Source organism: Hemiscyllium ocellatum, chromosome 10, assembly GCF_020745735.1.
Source record: "Hemiscyllium ocellatum isolate sHemOce1 chromosome 10, sHemOce1.pat.X.cur, whole genome shotgun sequence".
Lineage (NCBI taxonomy): Eukaryota > Metazoa > Chordata > Chondrichthyes > Orectolobiformes > Hemiscylliidae > Hemiscyllium > Hemiscyllium ocellatum.
In genome coordinates, this window is record NC_083410.1 from 20967817 (window position 1) to 20990623 (window position 22807).

The window sequence follows — 22807 nt, forward strand, 5'->3', positions numbered from 1 at the left end:
TAGACTTTTCCCTTTCATGATTCATGACCAATGTTTCATAATTATCAGCAGATAAATACTTCAATGAGAAGGAAAGACTACAGGAGAATGTGGCAAATGAAGCAAGTTAAAGATGGCATTAAATTGAAAGAAAGAAAATACAATGCTGCTAAGATAAGCATTAGGCTAGAAAATTGGGAACCTTTTAGCAACCAGCAAAGGGTGACAAACAAAATAAAAGTAATTGGAGTATGGAAGAAAACTGGCCAAAAACAAGTAAAGTTTGTCGAAGTATATAAAAAGGAAAAGAGAAGTGAACGTGAGCTAAAGAGAGAGAGAGGATAAACAGAATGGAAAACAAGAAAAAGACAGCAAAGCATTTTGTATTGAATTTCACGGTAGAAAACAGATAAATCATCCAAAGAATAATAGAAAATCAGGGTCAAAAGAGAGGGAAGAACTTTAAACAATGACAACCAAAAGGTGCTGGGAGAACTGAGTGGGACTAAAAAGTTGACAAGTCCCCTTGGGGTTAATGGCCTGCATCCTATCATGAAAAGGAAGTGGCTGCAGAAATAGTGGATGCATTGCCTGCATCTAAAATTCCCTCGGTTCTGCAGAAAAATCCAATAAATTGGAAAACCTCAAATGCAACACCATTATCGAAAGGGAGGAACTATATAAAAATTTATAGGCCAGATTCCAACTTCTGTGTAACCACTCGGTTTGCAGCATTGAGAGATCTGAATGAGACATCTCACAACAGCAATTGGATGACTGGACTTGGTTCCAGCCGTCATTTCTCCCTTTATCAATTCTAGCCCTTGTTGTTCAGGGGACAGTGATACTGCAGAAGTAGCTACATTAACTTGAGGTGAAATACTTGTGACTCTTCAAAACAATTCATTGTCTGAAATGGTTTATAAACTTTTGGTTTGATAGCAGCAATTGTAAATATGATATGCCCCATTTTTTTGTGCCCAAGCAAATGCCAAATGGGTGCATTATTTGCCTCAGCAAAATGAGGTGATAACAGAATTTCTTTTGAGGCAGCAGACCAGTTTGAGACGATCATTTTAACAGTAATTTGACCTGACTTCCAACTATTTGCCCAGAGACGGGCTACAAATACCCAAGAGTTCCGAAAGAAAATAACAGCAATCCCTGCACCGAACACGTCTGTGCACTAAACATAACCTACTAGTTATTTCTCCAAATGATTGGATATTAAGAAAGTTTGCGAGACATGCATGAAAAAACCAAGCTCACCACCACCCCTACAATACAAAGCTATTGCACTGGGCAAAATACTAGATTAATGGATTAAAACTGTCACATTATTTAACTTCTCCATTTCAATAAAGCTTTTGTTTTAAGATGCCAAACTTAACACTCAGTTATAAAGTTTATTTAGGAGCTAGGTCAATTTAAGGCATTTTTTTTTGAAGTTGCTATATAAATGCAAGATTTTGCAGTAGTTTGCAAACTCTTTTCTCCATTTCAAACACTTTCCCAATCTACCACAGGACTGGTAATCCGTGAAACTCCATCACACCTCCACCACAATACTCAAATTACAACATGATTGAACAGGTAACATTGTCACTTGAGTGCAACTCCCATTTTGAATTCATCACACTTGTTACACCCTACCCCCAAAGAGAAATGAAAAAGACAAGAGTCCCAACTATAAAGGAGGTAACACAGCACCTGAAGAAAGGGAGTTTTCTCTGAATAGTTATGTCTAAACTTCAAGGTAAGATACGCAGGGTTACTGACTATATTAAGATGCCCTGAGGGCAGTATAAGACTCTACATAAATAATCTGGGGTTATTCTTTCCTTTGCGTATATAATGTAAAGACTGGAATGTGCTGCTCAGTTTATGTTCAGCAATTGTCTAGAAAGCACTTTGAAAAACACCATACAACACTGTCAGAAGGTTAATGTGAGGCAGTTTACTCCTTAGTGACTTGAATCAGTGTTTGACACAAAATATATCAGAAAGATGAAAACAGACTCAAAGCCACAGAAAAAGGAACATTTTATTGAACATTAATTTACATCTAGTGCAATGATTTATTTCAGGTTTGGAGAATCTTGGTCTCTCATTACTGGCATTTCAGTGAGAAAACGAGATTCCATTCTTCCTTTTCCTCATAACTGATTCCGTAGGAGGTTGCTAAGTTCTTGAAGCTCCTTTACCAAGTTGTCCATCGTTGTTTTCTCACCAGCTAACTCACTCTGAATTTCGCCCGTCATAACATCAGTGAAAAGTTGCTGTAAGACAAAGGCAGAGAAAAGTAACAACTGACATTTAACAACCAGTTTACTGTTCTCCCATTTATTGCTACACCTATTTAATTGAGCAGCTTATTCTAACCTGGCCCCTTAATCCAATTTTTCACTCTTTTTCACTCTTTACAAACACCGGCATTAGTTACAATTAGGAAGCAGCATTGAATTCCATCAATGCTGCATTGTCATCAGCTAACACCACAGCTGGATTTTTAAAATAAATGTTAATGCTTAAAACTGTTACACCAGAAAATGCATTCATTGAATAAACCTACCTGTTAAAATCCAAGACCCTACATTGACTTTTGACCCAGATGGTAGAATAGTTATTCCAGTGTACCTTAGGTTAATGTCAAGCATCTTCTTGACCACAAGTATGCAACAATGCTTCACAACCCAACACTATATTTGCCCCTAAAAATACCAACAGCGCAATGTAATCAAATTGCAAATACAAAAACAAAACTTGAAAGATGCTAGAAATCGAAATTAAAAAGAGAAACTGTCTGAAAGGCTCAATAGATAAGCCATCTGCTTTTATTTGATCTAGTCACAAACTCTGCAAGTTTGAGCTTAAAGACATTTGCAGGAGTGAAGCTAGAGGCAATTTTGGAGCTCGGATGACCTAATGTTCTCGTTATCAGAGTGCCTTTATACAAAATATTACCTTAAATTGTGAAAATTGCTCAAAGGGGCTTTAGGTGAAATAGTTTGAGCTATGACGAAAGCTGCAAAGATAGGGCCTTCTGTTCCTGCCTCCATCAAAATAAATGGTCAGCAGTAAAGCTAAACAGTACTCAACAGAGACATCATTACTAATATCTTTGGGTCTGGCACTGAGCGGAAAACAAGATGAGACCCTGAGCTCAGTAAATGTATTTCCAGTACTTCTAAGTTGTATACGCCCTGTCCAAAAACCCTCAACGGTCTTGGAAGACTGAATGAAATATAGCCATTTTGGGTGGCACAGTGGCTCAGTGGTTAGCACTGCTGCCTCAAAGCACCAGGGATCCAGGATCGATTCCAGCCTCAGGGCGACTGTCTGTGCAGAGTTTGCACGTTATCCCTGTGTCTCCTCTGGGTGCTCCAGTTTCCTCCTACAGTCCAAACATGTGCAGGTTTGGTGAACTGGCCATGCTAAATTGCCCATAGAGTTCAGGAATGTGTAGGTTAGGTCTATAAGTCAGAGGTAAATATAGGGTATGGGAATTGGTCTGTGTGGGTTACTCTTCAGAGGGTCGGTGTGGCCTTGTTGGGCCGAAAGGCCTGTTTCCACACTGTAGAGATTCTATTCTATTACTGGAGCGATTTCAGACTCCATTGTGGGGCTGATCCATTGCATGGTACAAATCACTGTATAAAATGTGCTTCATATTTGGAAGAAAGAAGCATATTCAGATCCATAAAAGTGAAACATTTAAACTGCACTCATTTTACACAACAGGAATTGGAGATTCTGGAAATCTGTTGTTTAAAATGATTTATAAGAGCAGAAATCAATATGTTTTACAAACCACATAGTTGCACATGCACTAGGCTGTAGAAAACAAGTGAATTTGTTTTGTTTTAATAAACTCATCAGTGGTGAGTCAACAGTCATTGCCCATCCCTAACTGCCCTTGAGAAAACGGTGGTGAGTTGCCTTCTTGAACTGCTACAATTCATTTGCTGTAGGTTTACCCAGAATGCCGTTAGGGAAGGGAATTTTGGGATTTTGACCCAGTGACACTGAAGAAATGGTGATTTATTTCCAAGTCAGGATGAGGAGTGGCCTGCAGGGGAGCTTGCAGGTGGTGATGTTCCCATGTATCTGCTGCCCTTGTCCTTCCAGAGAGTATTGGTCATAGGGTTGAGTGCATCCTGTAGATAATACGTACTGCTTTTACTGAGTAAGGGAGTGAATGTGGATGTGCTGCCAATCAATTGGGCCATTGTATCCTGGATGGTGTCAAGCTTCTAGAGTGCTGTTGGAGCGGCATTCATCCAGGCAATTGCATCTATTCCTTCACACTTCTGATTTAAGCCTTGGAGATGGAGGACAGGAGTTTTGGTGGAGACAAAAGTGAGTTACTCATTGCTGGACTACTAGCTATTGACCTGCTCTTTTATATGGTGATTCCAGTTCAGTTTTGGGTCATTAATAATGCCCAGGATACTGACAGTGAGGGATTATGTGATAGCAATATCACTGAATGTCAAGGAGCAATAGTTAGATTCTAGCGAGAATGGAGAAGATTTGTCGCTCAGCTTGAAGTTCTGGATGTACGCTTGCTCGCTGAGCTGGAAGGTTCATTTTCAGACATTTCGTCACCATATTAGGTAACATCAGTGAGCCTCCAGTGAAAAATTGGTGTTAGTGACCCACTTTCTATTTATGTATTTAAGTTTCCTTGGATTGGTGATGTCATTTCCTGTTCTTTTTATCAGAGGGTGGTAAGTGGGGTCCAAGTCAACGTGTTTGTTGATAGAGTTCTGGTTGGAATGCTCTGCTTCTAGGAATTCTCGTGTGTCTCTCTGTTTGGCTTGTCCTAGGATGGATGTGTTGTCCCAGTCGAAATGGTGTCCTTCCTCATCTAAATGTAAGGATACTAGTGAGAGAGGGTCATATCTTTTTGTGGTAAAAACAAGGACTCCAGATGCTGAAAACCAGATTCATTATAGTGGTGCTAGAAAAGCACAGCAGTTCAGGCAGCATCCAAGGAGTAGGAAAATTGATGTTTCAGGCAAAAACCCTTCATCAGGAATGCTTTTTGTGGCTAGTTGATGTTCATTTATTCTGATGGCTAGTTTTCTGCCTGTTTGTTAGATTCTATTTTGGAGATGGCAATTACCTGCTACTTGTGTGGCATGAATGTTACTTGCCACTTGTAAGCACAAACTACACACTGTCCATGTCTTGCTGCATTTGGACATGAACTGCTTCAGTATCTGAGGTTAAAAAAAAGCAAACTATTGTGGATGCTGGAAATCTGAATCAAACAGAAACTCAACAGGTTTGGCCATGTCTGTGGGGAGAGAAACAGAGCTAACACTTTGAGTCTGGTTTCAGTTCTCTGTCAGAAGTATAAAAAATAACCTATTTTGCAACACCTTTCAGTTCTGAAGAAGAGTCATACCTGATGCTGCCAGATCGACTGAATTTCTCCAGCATTTTCAGGAGCATGAGGAGTCACAAATAGCGCAGAACATTGAGCAATGATTTGCGAACATCCCACTTCTGACTTTACACTGGAGGGATGGCCATTGATGAAGCAGTTGAATTCGGGTGGGCCTGAAACTTTCTTCAGCCAAAGATCTATGTTAAATCAACCTTTGCTGAGTTACCATTTCCCATTCCTCCCTACCCCAACTCATTGTGTTGAAGATAAAATATTAAACTATTTTGGATCAGAAGTGGATTACATCACAAATGTTTGCTTTACAGCTCACCTTCTATGTAAAACTGTTCTTTTGTTCTGTACTAAGTTTAAAAAAAAAGGACTAGTGGGTTCCCACAGGCTTTTGAATGATGAATTCAGAAGTGAAGGTCAATTAATCTTCAAACTGATAAGTCTAGCCTTGACTGCCAACACTACAAAGGAGAAAAGGAACAGTGGGTGGGTGAACATGGAAGGCCCCACATTTCTAACACATCCAACAGGGCCACACACATTTTACTGAATCTTGCACAATAATGTGCATCAGTTTTGGTTGCCCCACCATCAGAAAATCAAATGCAATCATAATTTAGTTAATTGATCCTTATGAAAACCTAAATACTTAAGCTGGTGATTTGTACGTCTGCTTCATGTACAGATTTCTAAATTAAACTCTGTTGAGGAATTGAGGTGTACCCCTGAGTCACTTCAAGGCTGCTTATGGAATTGCACACTGGCAAGAGTCAAGGTATTTGGGAAATGACGAGAAAGAGTAAGAAGAAATAAACAAAAGAACACTCAATTTTTTTTTGAAAAGAAAGATTTGCTTTTGAAGACAAAGTAAATTGAAAATGATTTTTACTGAAGCTAAAAGTTTTCTGTGGAGGGGGAGGGAACAGAGGATGACTATCCAAACAGCAGTGCCCCATTTGTAAAACAGATGTGCTTCTGAACTAGCTTGTAAAAAGCTCCCGTAATATGCAAGATAATAAATGTGTCAATATTAACCACAATAGCTTCCTTTGTGACCAAATGGGAAAAAAATTCAATAAAGACATTTTGTTTCCAAATAACAAGGAAATTTATGGGGTAATGTTAATGCTGATAGCAACAGGAGCACATTTTACAAAAACATTAGCGTTCCCGAAAACATCCCCTGCACCCCACCCATATGCTCAATTGTACAAATGAAGAATAAACGGTTGCTCTGTTGGTTGAATGTTTCGAAGAATACTGCAACCAGAAGAATAATGCACACTGACATTTCTCTGAATGGCTCACTGCCTCTGAGAAAGAGACTGGGCTCAAATCCACTTCACATCAGAGGACCCAACATTTGGTCACGTTATAAGGAAATCACAATCACCCAAACCCAGAACAAACCATCATAGTAACATATTGAACATTGCTTGTTTTTTTCATGGGTTGCAATTATTCCTTTATCCTGAGAAGACTCCGAAGTAACTTTATACTTGATACATCAGTCTGAATAACAAGGGTGGGTTATGTTTGTGGGAGTGGGGCGGAGTTAGGGATAGGAAGACCTCCCTATAGAAATGAGTCAAACATATGTTTAAATCTTAATGGTTCAAAAACTGATTCTATGCCATCCACTACTGGTCTTCATGAAGGTGGACAATGTTGGGAGATGTCATCCTGGTCCCAAGAGGTGGATTAATGATTGAATGTTTTAATGAAGCTAACTGCCTCAGATTCCCTTAGCGTTTACAGATTGTATAGTAAACAGATGGGTTCTCAGCAGCTGAAGGGAGGCGAATATAGATTTGGGAGAGGAGTGAGTGCCTTTCCAGCATCGCTTATGGGCCAGGGAGAGAGGGAGTGTTTTCATCACAGGTTTGGAAATCTGATCTATGTGGTGGTGTAGCGTGCTCTGCAATCCTTCCTTGCTTGGCAGACATTGGAGTTAAAACTAAAAGGTCTTTTAGCATTCCATCAGTGAAGTAAACTGCTTTGACATTTCCATTGCTAAGAAAAATATACGGCAATACAGGAAGATGCACTGTTTTGCAGTTCAGGTTACACGCACGCAGCCTGTGCACCAGATGTACAGGGAATGTCAATTCTAAATCAATTTGAAGGGCTTTTGCCTGAAACATCGATTTTCTTGCTCCTCAGATGCTGCCTGACCTGCTGTGCTTTTCCAGCACCACTCTAATCTAGACTCTGGTTTTCAGCATTTGCAGTCTTCACGTTTGCCTAAATCAAACTGATGTCAGACCATCTCTTGTTCAGTTTGGATTACTACAACAGATCAGTCGCTCTTGGACACATTGTATTGATAACCTATGGGTTATTTTAGCTCACTTTAATTAAACACCCCGTAAGTCAAATACCATCCCAATTTGAAACAATAGTGCTGTTCCTTCAATAGTAGCTGCGTTTCAAGACAGCAGCTCACTATTAAGGACAATTAAGGGATGGGCAATGAATGACAGTCCTGCCAGTGACACCCACATCTTATGCACAAAATGTCTTCCCGTCAGGCACACAATGTTCCCACCCAAAATGTTCTCATCTATACAGTATCCAACACACCAGATTCAGAATATGTAACCTCTGCAATGGGGTTCTCCTGCAGTTTTGAGGTCCCCATTAAGTCGGTATTCAATGTGGCACCATACTTAACAGCACAATCCGGCAGCTGTATTGTGTTGCACAGTTTCTGTTGTAACTTGTGATTTGATTCCTGGATTACAATCCTACCTGAAGAATGTCTAAAAAAAGTAACAGCACATTTCCAAGAACAACGTGGCAGTAGTCCAGGAGAAAATAACAACGTGTATAAAGGCTTCAGACCCTCTCACCTATGCAGTGTTTGAAAACGTCTTAATTTACTTGGTTTAGGTTATGCACTCCAACTGCAGTAACTTATGAATTTGTGATGTTCAAACACAACTGAGATTAGAGAATAAAGTTTCAGAAGCTATGTTGGAAGTGTGTTGGCGGGTACTCTTTGAAGTTGGATTGGGTATAAGTAGACAAGCATTTTAATGAGCTCTAGACAGACTTTCATCACTACATTGCCAAATGGTAGCATAAACTTTCAAAACCATTTCCTCCGTTCAGACCTTGCCAGAGCCTTCCTCCACAATTAATATTTAAGAATTGTAGCCATTAATCTATGCCTTTCAACTGAAATTCAAATAATCAATGTACAATTATAGAAATTTATGTTGGACGAACAATGTAAAGCTGAAGACAAATTTTCTTCACTGAATTCTGAAATAACATCACTGGTTTCCAAGGTATTAATTTGTTTAACATGCACCAGAATTGGATCCAGTGCTATGTGAAAGTGCCTCATCAACAGTTGACATTCCAATCAGGTATTAGAAATGGTTCATGCTTTTCAACCTATACTGGCTGTTAATAATAATGGAAATCCTACTGCTGCCATAGTGTTACTAAAATTGACGTGGCTTTGAAAGGTAACAGTGCTGTGATGTGTAGCAAGAGAAACATATTAACACGAATGGATCTCTCAAGAAAGGAGAGATTTCAGGGCAGCTAAAGAATTCAAGAAACTGAACTGTAACATCAAACAGATCTCAGCGATCTGAATTCATGAATTGAGGATTAATGCTGACAAGAATTATTTTTATATTCCAACCTCTAAAACATTATGTGCGGAAAAGCTATTGTGGGCCTGTGAAACATTACACTGACATTCAGTACTGGCGTTTCAGAACAGTGGAAGTAGATCTTGACATAAAAGTGGCAGACTAACTTCAATATCTGTAACTCATACCATGTTCCTAATATCTCACTAAGGGTTGACAGCTCAGCCACACCATTGCAATGAATGAATAACAAAGAATTTTACAGAATGAGTATATCATTCACTGTTTAATGTCATAAGACCATAAGATTTTGGGGCATAATTAGGCCATTCGGCCCATTGAATTTGCTGCGCCATTCAATATTGGCTGATATATTTCTCAGTTCCATTCTCCTAGCTTCTTCCCGTAACCCTTGATCCCCTTACTAATTAAGAACTTATCTGTCTTAAATATGCTCAATGGCTTGACCTCCACATCCCTCTCAGCAATAAATTCCACAGACTAACCACCCTCTGACTGAAGAAATCTCTTCTCATCTCAGTTCTAAAGGGTTGTTCTTTCACTCTGTGGCAATGCCCTCAGGTCCTCGTCTCTCCTATTAGTGGAAACATCTCTTCCACGTATATTCTATCCAAGTCTCTGAGTATTCTATAAGTTTCAATCAGATCCCCCTTTTCTTACTAAACTCCATCTTGTGTAGACCCAGAGTCCTCAACCGCTCATTTGCAAAGCCCTTCATCCTGGGATCATTCTTGTAAATCTCTTCTGGACCCCCTCCAATGCCAGCACATTTTCCCTCAGAATTGATTTGATTTATGATTGTTACACGTGTTGAAATACAGGGAAAAGTTTTGTTTTCAATCTTGGCTCACTTGGAACCTACAATAAGCAAGAAAATCACTGCCAATATTAGGTGCGTATTTCTCATTTCAAACGCATAATTCTCATGGGTGGTGCTAGCTATTAACAGTCTCCATTAACAGCTATTCACCCTCCTAGCCAGATTGTTACCCACTCCTTTGTCTGTCTATCTGCTCTTCTCTCTCTCTCTCTGGGCTCTATCCTCACCTATCACTTACTCTTTACCTGCTCCCCCTACCACATCATCTGCATTTAAACCTACATGTTCCTAGCTACCATCAATTCTGAGGAAGGGTCACTCAACCCGAAACATTCACTCTGATCTCTCTCCACAAATGCTGCCAGATCTGTTGAGCTTTACCAACAATTTATATTATTGCCTCTGATTTACAGCATCTGCAGTCGTTTCAGTTTTTACCAAATCCAGAATTGCCTGCTCCCTAGTGGGGTCTACATAAGCTGCTTCGAAACAAAAATCCATAGACATTCCACAAATTCCTTTTCTTGAGATCTACCCACCAATCTGATGGATTTAATCCACCTGCATTTTGAAGTCCCCAATGATTATTGTCATAGTGCCTTTCTTACATATCTTTCTAAATCTATCTCCAGCTTTATTTTCTTCCTCACATCCTGACTGTTGCTAGGAGGCCTGTACACATCTCCCATCAGGGCATTTTTTTCCTCCATTTCAGTTACTCAACTCTGCCCACATAGATTCTAAGCCTTCCAACTCTCTATCACTTCTTGCTGTCAATTTAATTTCACATCTTACTAACAAGGCATCCCACTCCCTCTGCCCATCTGTTTCTTAAAATGTACCTCCTTGACCAAGCACCTGCCCATTTCAATCTGCGTCACAAGCTCATTGACCTTGTGTCATATATTGCATGCATTTAAGTACTGCACTCTCAGTCCTACGTTTACTCCCCCATTCTCATAGCTGTCTCTTCATCTGCTCTGTCTGAGGTTAGATTCCTGATTTTTTCCACATTCTGTCCTTTTACATGTTCTGGAAACTTTAATAATCTCTGCTGAGACATCATCCCCCCATTTCTATAATTTTCCATACAACTGAATCCCACTATTTAGATTAAAGTCCTATCCACAGCCCTGGTTATGGGATTCACCAGGTCTCTTGCCCCTGCATGATTCCAGTGGAGCCCATCCCATCGGAACAATCCTTCCCAGTACTGGTGCCAATGTCCCCTGATTTCAACCCCGTTTCTCCCACACTAATCTCTGAGCCATGATCTCTTTAATCTTGTTGACAAATTTTCTTAGGTAGCAATCTGGAAATTATCACTTCAAGGGATTCGGTTGTTTATAACCTGGGAGCAAGAGACAGAGATTTTCTGTAGTCTGTCAAATAAGTTGCCATATTCTATCCCAACGCACAATGTCGGGCAATTTCCAAAGGTGGCACTTAGGACTGTGCTTATTTGGTTATCTCCATTCTTCTGCCGTTTGTTTTCCTCAGGTTAAATAAATCGCATGATGATTTCAAAATGAACTCGCAAAGTATTCTTAGCTGAGTGGAATTTGTGACATTAAAGAACTGTGGGACAAGGGCAACATCAGCATTTCCTTTACTTTGAGAAATTGTGATAAATGACAATGTCCAAATTGCAGAGTTGCAGGTTGAAAATGTCTCATTTGTATTTTCAAACCCCATCTCGGTAACTTTCCCTAGCCCCACAACCCTCAGTTATCAGCACATGTCTCATTCTGGCCTTTCAATTTGCACGGTTCCACCAGCTGCCTAGGCCCGAAACTCTAGAATTCCCTCCCTAGCTCTCTTTGCCTCTCCTTCCTTCTTGAAAGTGTTTCTTAAAATGTAGCTCCTTTACCAAGCTTTTGGCCATTTGCCCAATATCACTTTATGTGGGCAAGTGTCAAGTATTGCTTTCTGACACTCCAGATGTTTTATTGAGTTAATATACTTGACAAATACAAGTTGCTAAATATGACAGCTAGTGATTAAAGCTTGGTTTTAAAAAGCCTGGATATTGAACAATTTCACGGCTATGACGTAAGAAGAAGAATATAATATTAAATATTATAAACAAAAGAATATGTTGACATGAATGAAATAGGAAAAGGCAGAAAAAATTGATGAAGTTAGACAGGACAGAAACATAAACCGAAGTTGCTGAAGAAATGCAGCATCTGTGCAGAGAAAGCAGAATTAATGTTTTGGGTCCACTGACCTTTCTTCACTATGACTGGAAAAGGTTAATATGTATGCTCAAGATGGGGGTGGATAAAGGGAGGAGTAAACTTTAGTTGGAGTTGGAACCCAGAAAGAGAGAACGAAAGTTGAACAGAAAAAGGAGTGGGTAAAGGTAACCCTGGGGGAATCAATACCTGCTACTGGGGAGCATTGGTAGCTGACAATTGGTTGGTCATGATAGAAGCCCCTGTGATGGTAAGGTCTGGTGTGTGTTGGGTTTAGGTAAGGACATGGGAAAAGGTACTAAGGCCCTAAAATTATTGAACTAGATGTTGAATTCTCAAGGTTGCAGGGTGGCCAAGTGGAAAAGGAGATCTTTTTGTTGAGAAAGGACAGAGGTGCTAGCTGAATCTCACTAGTTTTGGCATCCACATTTTAATCTTGGATAGACTTAGCCTTTGTAGAGAAATAGTAGCTTTCTGGAAACCTTTCCAGAAAACATTTTGGCACAAGAAAGGAAAACAAACTTTGCGGAAGCAGCTTTATTAATGGAGGCAGAGTGAGGTTGGCGTGATGGTAACACTAAGAATGTCAAGAGGAAGAGATCTAATGACACGACCATCAAAGAGATGAAAGTTTGGCTTATAAGAAACATAACACACAGTGTTTTTGTGAATTGGTCAAGTTTCAGACTTGGATCTCTCCATGCTGAACATTAAGCATTATCTTATTCAATGTGCAAAGCTACCTGCATGCAAGCTTATGTGGTGATGTCAGTGAAGGGAATAAGCATTGCCTCCCATTCACTCTATCTTTAATAAAGATTAAAAAGTTAAAGGGAAGAGTGTACTTTCCTGAAGGACCTTGAGTGAAGTTTGTGACAACATAATTGAATCATTTTCCATTGCCTCAACTTTGGTATACTCTGATGGAGTCATAACCAGCTACATCAATACATTGGCTTCTCCCTCAGAACTAGATATGTAGGTTACTGAAAGCTAGAGCTTCAACCTAATGCTGAGCATCAAGAGAAATTTATTCTTTGATCTTGAAACTGAGTGCATTACAAACAGGAATGAAAATAATCATATGCAAATCATTATGGTCAAATTCTTACAATTGTGTCGCATCAACTATTATTCCACAAGCTTTACAATGGCCAGCAGTCAGAACACTAGCCCATAGTCATTGAGGTATCACTGTAGATAGCATGAGGTCTCTTGCTTTTTGCCTCAATGAGCCAGGTTCGAGCTTTAGGCAGGGATTTCCAAATTTCAGTACTTTCTTTGGGATCCAATCAGGAAAATGTTTTATTTGAAAAACAAAATCAGAAAAAACCAAAATGCTATGGTTAGGGTGGCAGGAGGTGAACTGACAGAATTGACCTGGAGAACTTCTGATGCAACGGATGCTCAGATCACCAAGCCAGGCTATCCATGACAGCCAATGACAAATCACATGGAACTAGGAAGACTGAATCAAATTGAGCTGCTGCGGCAATACCATTTACTTGCTGCTGAACAAAATCCTGAGGCGGTAAATGCATATTAGATGCAAAAGTTTCAATGTGGCATTTAAATAGATATATATGGACAAAGCAGTATATAAAGAACTCTTTTCCGCAAAGTACATTCTTAGGAAAGAAATGATAAACACAGATGCTACCTAACTCAACATATTTCTGAGTTACAGCACAAGTATTGCAAATGACTTCCAATGTAGACAACGTTTTCTTTGTATTTCTGTTAGCAACAGAGAGATTTCAGCTGTTAATGTAAAAGAGTTATACGGTGTTCTACCTGTGCTTTACTGGATAGGTTACGCAGACTGAGGCGAGCTGAGGATAGCATCTGCAGAGCTTCCTGGGGATTGGTTTTGCCTTTACTGCATTTGATCGACACTGCAAAAATAAAAACAGCAACATAGATAAAAGACACTAAGACACAACTTCAATTATAGTCTTAGACTATGGACATTTATAACGAGATACTGGAGAAATGGGCAAGGCATCATTTCTAACAAAAAGAGAGAGGAGTTTTAATAAGTAAATGAGACCAGTGATAAATGAAGCAAAACCTCAATAACTGATACTTAGATATTTTCAAAAGGAGCAAAACCTTCTAATGATGGAAATTTGAAATGAGAAAATATCAAAACACTCATCATGTCAAGCAGCAACTGCAGACAGGAAAGTGATCAGCATATCTTGGTCAGAACGCAGGATATTACAGATGAACTGCATACTGTACACCATCCTGGTTTGGAATTCCTACTGCCAGACAAAATTCCTGAAACTCCAGTTCAAACAACAGTGCAGTTGTTCAAGAAGGCAAGCAATCAGGAACGGGTAACGAATGATAGGCTAGCCAGCAATATGCAGCCTATTATGGAATATATGTTTAAAAAGCTTACAATGAGAATCAGAGCAAGAGAAAAGGGGTTGGAACAGTTCACCACATCCTTGAGAAAATGAATTAACTGCAAAAGTGATTTTGTGGAGAAGAGGAGATCATTAAATGAAAAATGAAAATATTTAAGAGATGATGAGAGAAATCAGAAAAATCACATCCCCCTAGCCTTCACAAGCACTAAGTCACAATATGAATTCCACATTACAGGAAATATAGTTAGAAGTGGAAGCTGCAATTCAGTTGTGAGGGTTGCAAGATGCTTAGCAATGCAATAAATGCTGTTTTGTGAGCTTCTATTAAGCTTCATTCAAAATGCAGAAGGCTGAGGGCAAAGTGGAAGCGCTAAAGAAGTAAGTGACCCAGAGTGGAGGGTTGCAATTGTGTGTAAATACAGAGATGATTTCAGCAAAGCAAACTGCTTTTAATCTGCCCAAAATTCAGGAGACCATATTGTGGTCAGTGGACAGCGAGCCTGCAATTTAGTATTATTTTGTTTTAATTTCAGTGAGTAATTAGAATGGAAATCTCGTTGAGTGCCATGAAAATTCATTATAATGTTTGCAGCAGTGTATTACAGCATGGTGCTGTGCCTGAGCTCCTCCTGCTCCCCCACCCGCCCCAATATATAATCCAGACCACTTGACTACAATTAACACCCAATTCATATATAATTGATATAAAGCTCTTGAGCTGCAGTACTAGTGTCCTAACCTTTGAGCCAGGGAGCCCGGGTTCAAGTCCCACCTGCTCCAGAGGCACATGCCTGGGTTTAATTTTCAGTTTTTTTAAAATAACTAATTATATAGATATCTCAACTTTGGAATACAGTTATGTTGCCAGCTATTGAAATGATTATACAATATCCCTATACAATTAACGTGGGAAGCTAAGCAGGTTGGTGGAGTAATGGAGATGCAGATGAGGTTGCCTTCTAAATACTTACAAAGGGGTGAGGACAGAAAATTTATGTTTTTCAATCTGGGCTCATTTGGAACCTACAATAAGCAAGAAAATCACTGCCAATATTAGGCACATACCTCTCATTTCAATAGCTGGCAACATAACTGTATTCTAAAGTTGAGATACCTATATAATTAGTTATTTTAAAAAACTGAAAATTAAACCCAGATGGCTCCTGCAAGCAACATCTGTGGTCAACTCTCTGATGGCAACAGCACATCATCAAAATAAAAAAACAATTTCTAGGATTTCATTTCATTTGGAGTTTATTCCAAGAATAAGACAAGTTCTCTGAGATTCAAAAGAAAATATGCCAATACTGGAAATCTGAAATAAAAATAGAAAATGGCAGAAATGCTCACAGGTCAGGCTGAGCCTGTGAAGAAAGAAACAGGGCTAACTATTCCTTTCAACAGAACTGGTCTGATTTTATTCTGATGAAAGCTCATTTAACTTGTAATGTGGGCATAATCTGACAGGGATCTAAGCAATGTGGGTTACCATCAGGTTTTCGGAGAATTGGACAAGGGTGAGGCTTTTATCAACATTGGGAGCAACTCGTTGCATCGTTTATGCATTTGCCAAGTGGCGAGTTGCCAGTTTAGGTGGAATATTGCTTGTGAAAAGTCTTGTTAATGGTCCAGTTCTCCTCGTTAATATTCAGTTCCCCATCTTACACAACACGTCAAACAAGCCAGATGTCACAAAATCTCCTCACGGAAGTCAGAGTGCCTGGTGTGACTTCTGCTCTCTGCTTGCTCCAAAGGACCTTCACATTTCTTCAGAATAAACTGCATCCCAAGGCACGATCCACAGGCACCTGTCTCACACACACCCCTCATCCATTGACATTCGCATCTAATATTTTTCCAGCACCACATGAATATCTTGGCAATTCTCCACTCTGCCATGCAGGACAGTACATAACTGTGTTGCAGGGTGCACCACCAACTAACATCAAAAGGCTGCAGCAAGGACAGTGTGTATATAAACAGGCACCTAGCTCATGGACTGGATAGGTTGCAGCTCAGGGCTGCTTACCTTGTTCTATTAATGCTCACTCATATAGGTCCTCCCTTCATACTGGCACCATCCATGCATCAGCTGCCATGCCATGTCTGTTTGGGTTTCACCAGTGCTATATTGACAAGCTGTTTGACGCAGACATGCAAACAGGCTGTTGTTACCTTCTTCAGCAGGAAACTGGGTACTTATTGCCAACAAGGGTGGCAACTGGCACATGGGATGGAGGTAACTGATGTATTTGTGAAGGTGAGTGCAGGTAGACTTTCTATGTAGTACACAGAAAGTCTCTCTACACCATACCCCCTTATGGATACCCACGATACTGAACTTTACCTCCAACTGTGCTCTCTAACCCTGAACCTCAATGTTACACCCTAATGATGCCCACTCTATCCCTTTACACTTCCCTTGTGGAGACCATGGAGGTGGCCACTGCCAATAGAAGCTCTTCCCACAGCCTCCCATGCTGAACTATGCAGTTCCTTATACCTCCATCCAGCTCGACTTTCCCTCCCAACACCATCCTTGTTCTCACATGAAAGGCACCAAGAGAAAACTCCAATTATAGCATTAGGTTACCCTCATTTATAATGAGATACCAGACAAATGGGCCAGGCAGCATTTCTAACTAGTACATGAAGCAGGAGCTTGCAAACGCCAACTTTGATTCATCTGCAATAATTTCTTCACCCATATGCAATGCATAGAGATGTTGGACAAAAATGGTTTGCCATTGGTGTTACATAAATTAACAATGTCCTCTCAATGATGCAGGAGTTAGCAATAACTTAAAAGGGGGAAAATACTGGCTAAAAGTACCTCCAAGCAACTTCCAAAGGCGTTCTAGGACCAAGGAAACATTGCAACGTCACACGTCATGCAAGCATGACAATGGACTTTAATGAATGCGATGGAAATTAGAATGGTTGAGTGGGTCTGGGATTGAAAGTTGAGTCAGAGCACAGTTAGCATTCCCTTTTAGATGCTGTGTGTTGTGTCAGACCTTCACCATGCTTTGACCAGCGCAGAGGTGAGGCAATCGTTATCTGCTGAAGTTCTAGGATAGTCCAAACAGAGTGTGCCACACCATTTTTTGTGTGTTGTGCTTTGCACAATTGCAGCAGGCAATGAGGCAACATAATTGATGCTGAAGAACTAGGGGAATGGGAGAAGTCTTCCGAGGAGAAAGATACGAACAATGGTGAGAAGGAAGCTCTCTTTTTAGATGATGGAACTCAACTGTATTGGGGTCTACAATACAGACAGTGCCTGACTGAAATCTGCTTCCATTAGAGGTTAGCTAGGTGTAGAAAACCAGCACTGACTGTCAAGGTCAAGATGCCGGTATGTGGTATCCATTGTGGGTGTGAACTACAGCCTGCACTCATTTCCCTTGGGTTCTCTTTTCCTGGCTATCAATGACAAGATGCGGGTGACCACTGGAAAGTGGGGAAACGAGTATCAAGGGTTCAGATTTAGGTGAGATGTATGCAAGGATAGTAACACTGAGCCACAGAGTTTACCTAAGTGTGACCAAGGTGAGAGAGAGTTATGAGGCTGCTGGTCCATTATGCTGGCGGTGGCGGGAAACCTAAGACTGTCAATGCTTCTCCAGGTAAAGAGTGATCTCTCAAAGGTGGCACAGACACAAGGGATAGCAGCCTTTCAGCGGATATCTACTGTGTGGCGAGTTATTCTGGTAAGATGGTGCTAGAATGGGAGGTGAGGGATACCACTGGGGTGGAGCAGGTACTTAATGAGGCACATTGTGAAAGAGATGGTGAGGAGCCTTGCTGGCACTCAAGGCAAGGATACCTCCACGCAAATTCACACAACACACAAGAAAAGGTAAGACTCAGACCATTAAGTTTATTTTTCTCTCCAGAGATGTTGTTGAGTTCCTTCATTTTTATTTATTTGTTTTAAACCCAGGACATCCCATAAAACTTAACGTTTTGGTCACATTATTGGTAATCTGCCCAAATCATTTCTCACATGGGCCAAATTCTATTTGAAAACACCATGAAATGTCATGGGATGATTTACTATGTTAAGGCACTGTATAAATATAAGTTGGTGTGTAAATTGTTTCAATATATTTGCCTGATTTGATCTGATTGTGCAACACATTAAAAATCCACAGGCTTGTGATCAGATCTGGGCACTGGTTCTGCTTCTTGCCAGTGCATCAGCCGAGATTAGTAATGAAACGGGAGTGCCCATTCATATTATTATAAACCTTGTTCTAATGAAGTTCAAACATTTGTGCACATTTGTATTTCCTCATAAAGGCTATTTCCTAGTCAATCTTTGCTGTATTTTTCTAAAAGGATCATTTTTCCATAAACCTACCATTTTGATTAAGTAGGCAAAAGTGAGGACTGCACATGCTGGAAAAACAATCAAGTTAGACAGCATCCGAGGAACAGGAAAATTGATGTTTCGGACAAAAGCCCTTCATCAGGAATGTTCCATTCCTGATGAAGGGCTTTTGCCCAAAACGTCGATTTTCCTGCTCCTCAGGTGCTGCCTGACCTGCTGTGCTTTTCCAGCACCTCTCTAGTCTAGGTTTTGATTAAATAGGTCTAGTGACATCTGTAGAGAGAAACAGAGTTAACATTTCGAGCCAGTCTCTAAGGAGACTGCCAGACTAAGTTTCTGCAGCACTCTTGAGTTTGTGTTTCAGATTTCCAGCAACTACAGTTTTATTTTTAACTTTAAACTTTTAAATACTTCTCCTCATACCTTGACTTGATTTGGTGTCAACTTTTGTTTGATAATGTTCTCATGAAATGTTTTGGCATACCTTACTGTAATGTAAATGCAATTTATTATTGCGCAAAGGTCATTGCCACAGCCAGTACTCTAAAGGAGGTCGTATTATGGGAATTGCATTTGGCTAAAGGGATAACCATTGGAATTCAGGCCTACTGATCCAGTATCCCAAAATCTCTGCTTGTAATTCTGATCACCTTTTCTATTCTCTCATGGGATGTGGTCATTACTGACTGGCCAGCATTTATTGGCCAACCCCACTGGCCCTTAAGAAGATGATGCTGAGCAGCCTTCTTAATCCACTGCAGTCCATGCATTCTGGGTAGACCCACAATGCTTTTAGGGAGTGAATTCCCTGCTTTTGACCCAGTGACAGTGAAGAAATGGCAATATATTCAGAAAATAATAAGAGTGAAAGCAAATTGAATGTAGGACTATGGAAACTCAGTTAAGTCGAGTGAGATAAGTTCAAAGGCCTTTCATTGTGCTATAATATTCTATGAAATCATTTAATTCTTGGAACAGACTCTAAAAACATAATGGACATAATAATTAGGAGCAGGAGCAAGCCAGTCAAGTCCCTCAAGCCTGGTCTGACATTTAATAAGATCATGGCTGACCTGTTTGTTTCAAACTCCCCATTCCCATATAGTTTTGTTAACCTTGCCTAACAAGAATCTCTCTTGCTCTACCTTACTGCAATGTTTTGTTTACATTCTTTGGATTACTGATTTGCAATTAACACAGAAATACTGAAGAATTAACCACAGTCACAAGAGAGGAATGGGAGAGAATGTTTGCTTTTGTTGTTAGCCAAATATTCCTACTAAAAGTGAGAACAGTATCAGCTGTGATGCTTCCAACGAGAATATTCAACGGGCAATCTAACTATTGAATTGCTTCCTTCAATTTCACTGCCTGGAGCCTTCAGCAAATCTGATCACTTTGAATTAAGATTCCAAGTCATTTTTGTGAATAAGAAAACACTAGTAGTTCCTGAACTGAGCACTAGGGACCTTACTGAAAGCAAACAGGTCTCTTTAGTTCCCTCACCTGCAGTCCTCCCCATTAGTCAGAATAACACGTATCACGTTAGCACTAATTATGAGCAACCATTAACAGGCACGTTGCAAAATTAAGGATTAGAGAAGTAAGTCACGGCTGCTGGCAGCTCACCATGTGCAAGTTCTATCGCTCCTTTTGATACTTCTTTGAAAGATGCAACATCTTTCTCCCAGCCACTGGCTTGAGTTTCACATCGATGAGCTTTAATTAGATACTGCAGTGCCTGTAAATAAAAGCAATGATATTAGACTGCATATAAACGAGCACAGTGGAAAGACTTTTTTTTGATTGGATCTAAACACAAGAATGAGAATTTTAAAATCAAGGAGCTGCCTTATGGGAACACGTGTAAGGCAGCCAGCAGGGAGGTGAAGCGTGAACAGGGTTTAGTGCAAGGTAGGAACTGGCAGCAGAGTTTAGGATGAACTCAGGTTTACAGAGGGTGGAATCTGAAGGTTGACCAAGCATGCCTGGGAATATTCAAGTTTAGAGGATAAACATTCGGCAATAGATGAGATTAGGCAGGAGCAGAGTCTGGCAACGTTATGGAGGTGGAAATAGGTGGCCAGTGGTCCCACAGATGCATGCTGGAAGCTCATCTCAGGATCAAATGTGACACCAAAGTTGTTAGGAGTCTGGTTCAGCCTCAGGCAGTTGCCTGGAAGAGAAATAGTTTAAAAATGCCAACTCTATGCATCATATCTAATTTTAAATATCTAATCTGTATGAAAAATAAACACTGCAATAAGATTCTTTTTTAAAAGTGGTTGTTACATTTCCTTAAGCTACATGCACTTCCAAGTGAAGGAAAAATCTAAACAAACTTGCAGGCGATCCCACAGTTAATTACTGGTGACATTCGGTAATTCTATTCAAAATCAATTGTATATTACGGAAACCAACAGCATTTTCTAATTGAGGTAAGGTACTTTTTCTATTAATCTGCTGCTGCCTTTACTATACACCTGGAATGGTTATGTGAGTACTTGAGCTAATATCAACAGAAGTAGAACGAATGGACTTTAATTCATGTACTTATAAATAAACAGGACTCTTGCAAATAATGAGTATTTGTGTCTGGAAAGTAGGCATATTCGGAATTAATGTCTGCAACCTATAGGGAATAAACTTCAGTCTGCGTGTTCACAGAATTATGAAGTATTTGCCCTCAAACCTCATAATCTGAGCCCATTAACCATTTTATCTCCATTTTATCCAGTATTCTTTTTAAACCTGTTGAACTAACTTGGCTAAATTTTACAACCCAAACAGTGAAAAATAACCCCTTTTAAAGGGTACCTAACACTCACGAAAACATTTATATGCAGTTTACTCCTTAAATTTATATTATGCTTCTTTTCCTCAACTATGTTGATGTCAAGATGTCTTTCTCAGGTAATGCACAATGGGGAGCCTGGTAACGCAGACAGAAAACTCCACGACAGAGCCAATCCTGAGCTAGAGAGCTCCATAGGACTAGTTACGAACAGGGAAAGTCTGCCCATACATGCATCAAGTGGCTTAAGGCACACACTGCAAAATGAACATGATAGCTTGTCCTAAGTAAGTAGTCCAGAGGAAAATGTGTGCAGGGACCTGTCCTCCCCCTCCAAAAGTGCCTGCAAGTTGTCAGATTTAAAAGGAGTAAAAAATATTAGCATTGTAAATCCTGAGTGTGCTTTCAACAAAAAAAAGTCAGCAAAGCACTTCTCGTTCACTGAATGGACTGCTTTTTGTCAGTTATTTGAATAGCCATTTTATGCTTATAAGTAGTATGGAAATGTAACTCAAAGACTTCCAAAACTGTTTAGGGCCGTGCCCGTAAAATTATTGAGTATGCTGAACTCTCCATGAGTTGCAAATATAGGAATGTCCTGAGCTTAGACCTCTGGGAGTCTATAGCAAAACGTGGTAGAATTACGTAGCAGGAGATTTCTGATCCTTTGGTATGAAAATCCCAATTTATAAAGTTAATGCCTTTTGGACAAGAAATTTGAATAACAACTATCAACTGCAACTCGTTTAAAACAAATGCAGAAGAATTTGATTCAACAATGAAAATCTCTGAAGTTTCTTGAAATATCCATTTATGGATTCAACACCCAGGATGATGATATGGAGCTCCTTCTTTTTATGGACCTCATAGCTCGTATTTCAGCCTCTCAAGTGAGAAAGCCAGAACCATAGCGGGACTTGTGCATTAGCTGACATTTCAGTGCTGCACTGAGGTGCATCTTTGTCAGCAGTGTTATCTTTCAAATTCCACATTAAATTAGGGCCCCCACCTACTTTTCTCAGGAGATCGTAGGAAAATATCCACGACTCCTTCTGAAGAAAAGCAGGTGAGTTCTCCCAGCATTTAAGTTAACATTTGTACCACAAATAAAATCAGGAAAAACAGATAGATGTGTAAAGTGAGTTTCAGCCAAACGTTAACAGGTCCTGGATAAATAGCTAGAAATCGGCAATATATTCCACCTTGAGGAATCGTAGGACATAGCTCCATAATCCAAATCTCATTAAGGCTCCAAACTGCCACGAT

The 22807-nt window shown here is 39.9% G+C and overlaps 1 protein-coding gene across 1 annotated transcript in view; it reads right to left on the bottom strand.

The window, feature by feature from the left end:
* Positions 1-2005: 2005 nt before the first annotated feature.
* ttc27 (tetratricopeptide repeat domain 27) overlaps positions 2006-22807 on the bottom strand; it is a 208536-nt gene continuing 187734 nt past the window's right edge. Inside the window, exons 18-20 of the mRNA XM_060830829.1 lie at positions 20377-20488; positions 13828-13928; positions 2006-2258 (exon numbers count right to left, since the gene is read on the bottom strand). Of these exons, the coding sequence (XP_060686812.1) occupies positions 2136-2258; positions 13828-13928; positions 20377-20488 (336 nt within the window). The 3' untranslated portion in view covers positions 2006-2135. The remainder of the gene's footprint in view (positions 2259-13827; positions 13929-20376; positions 20489-22807) is intronic.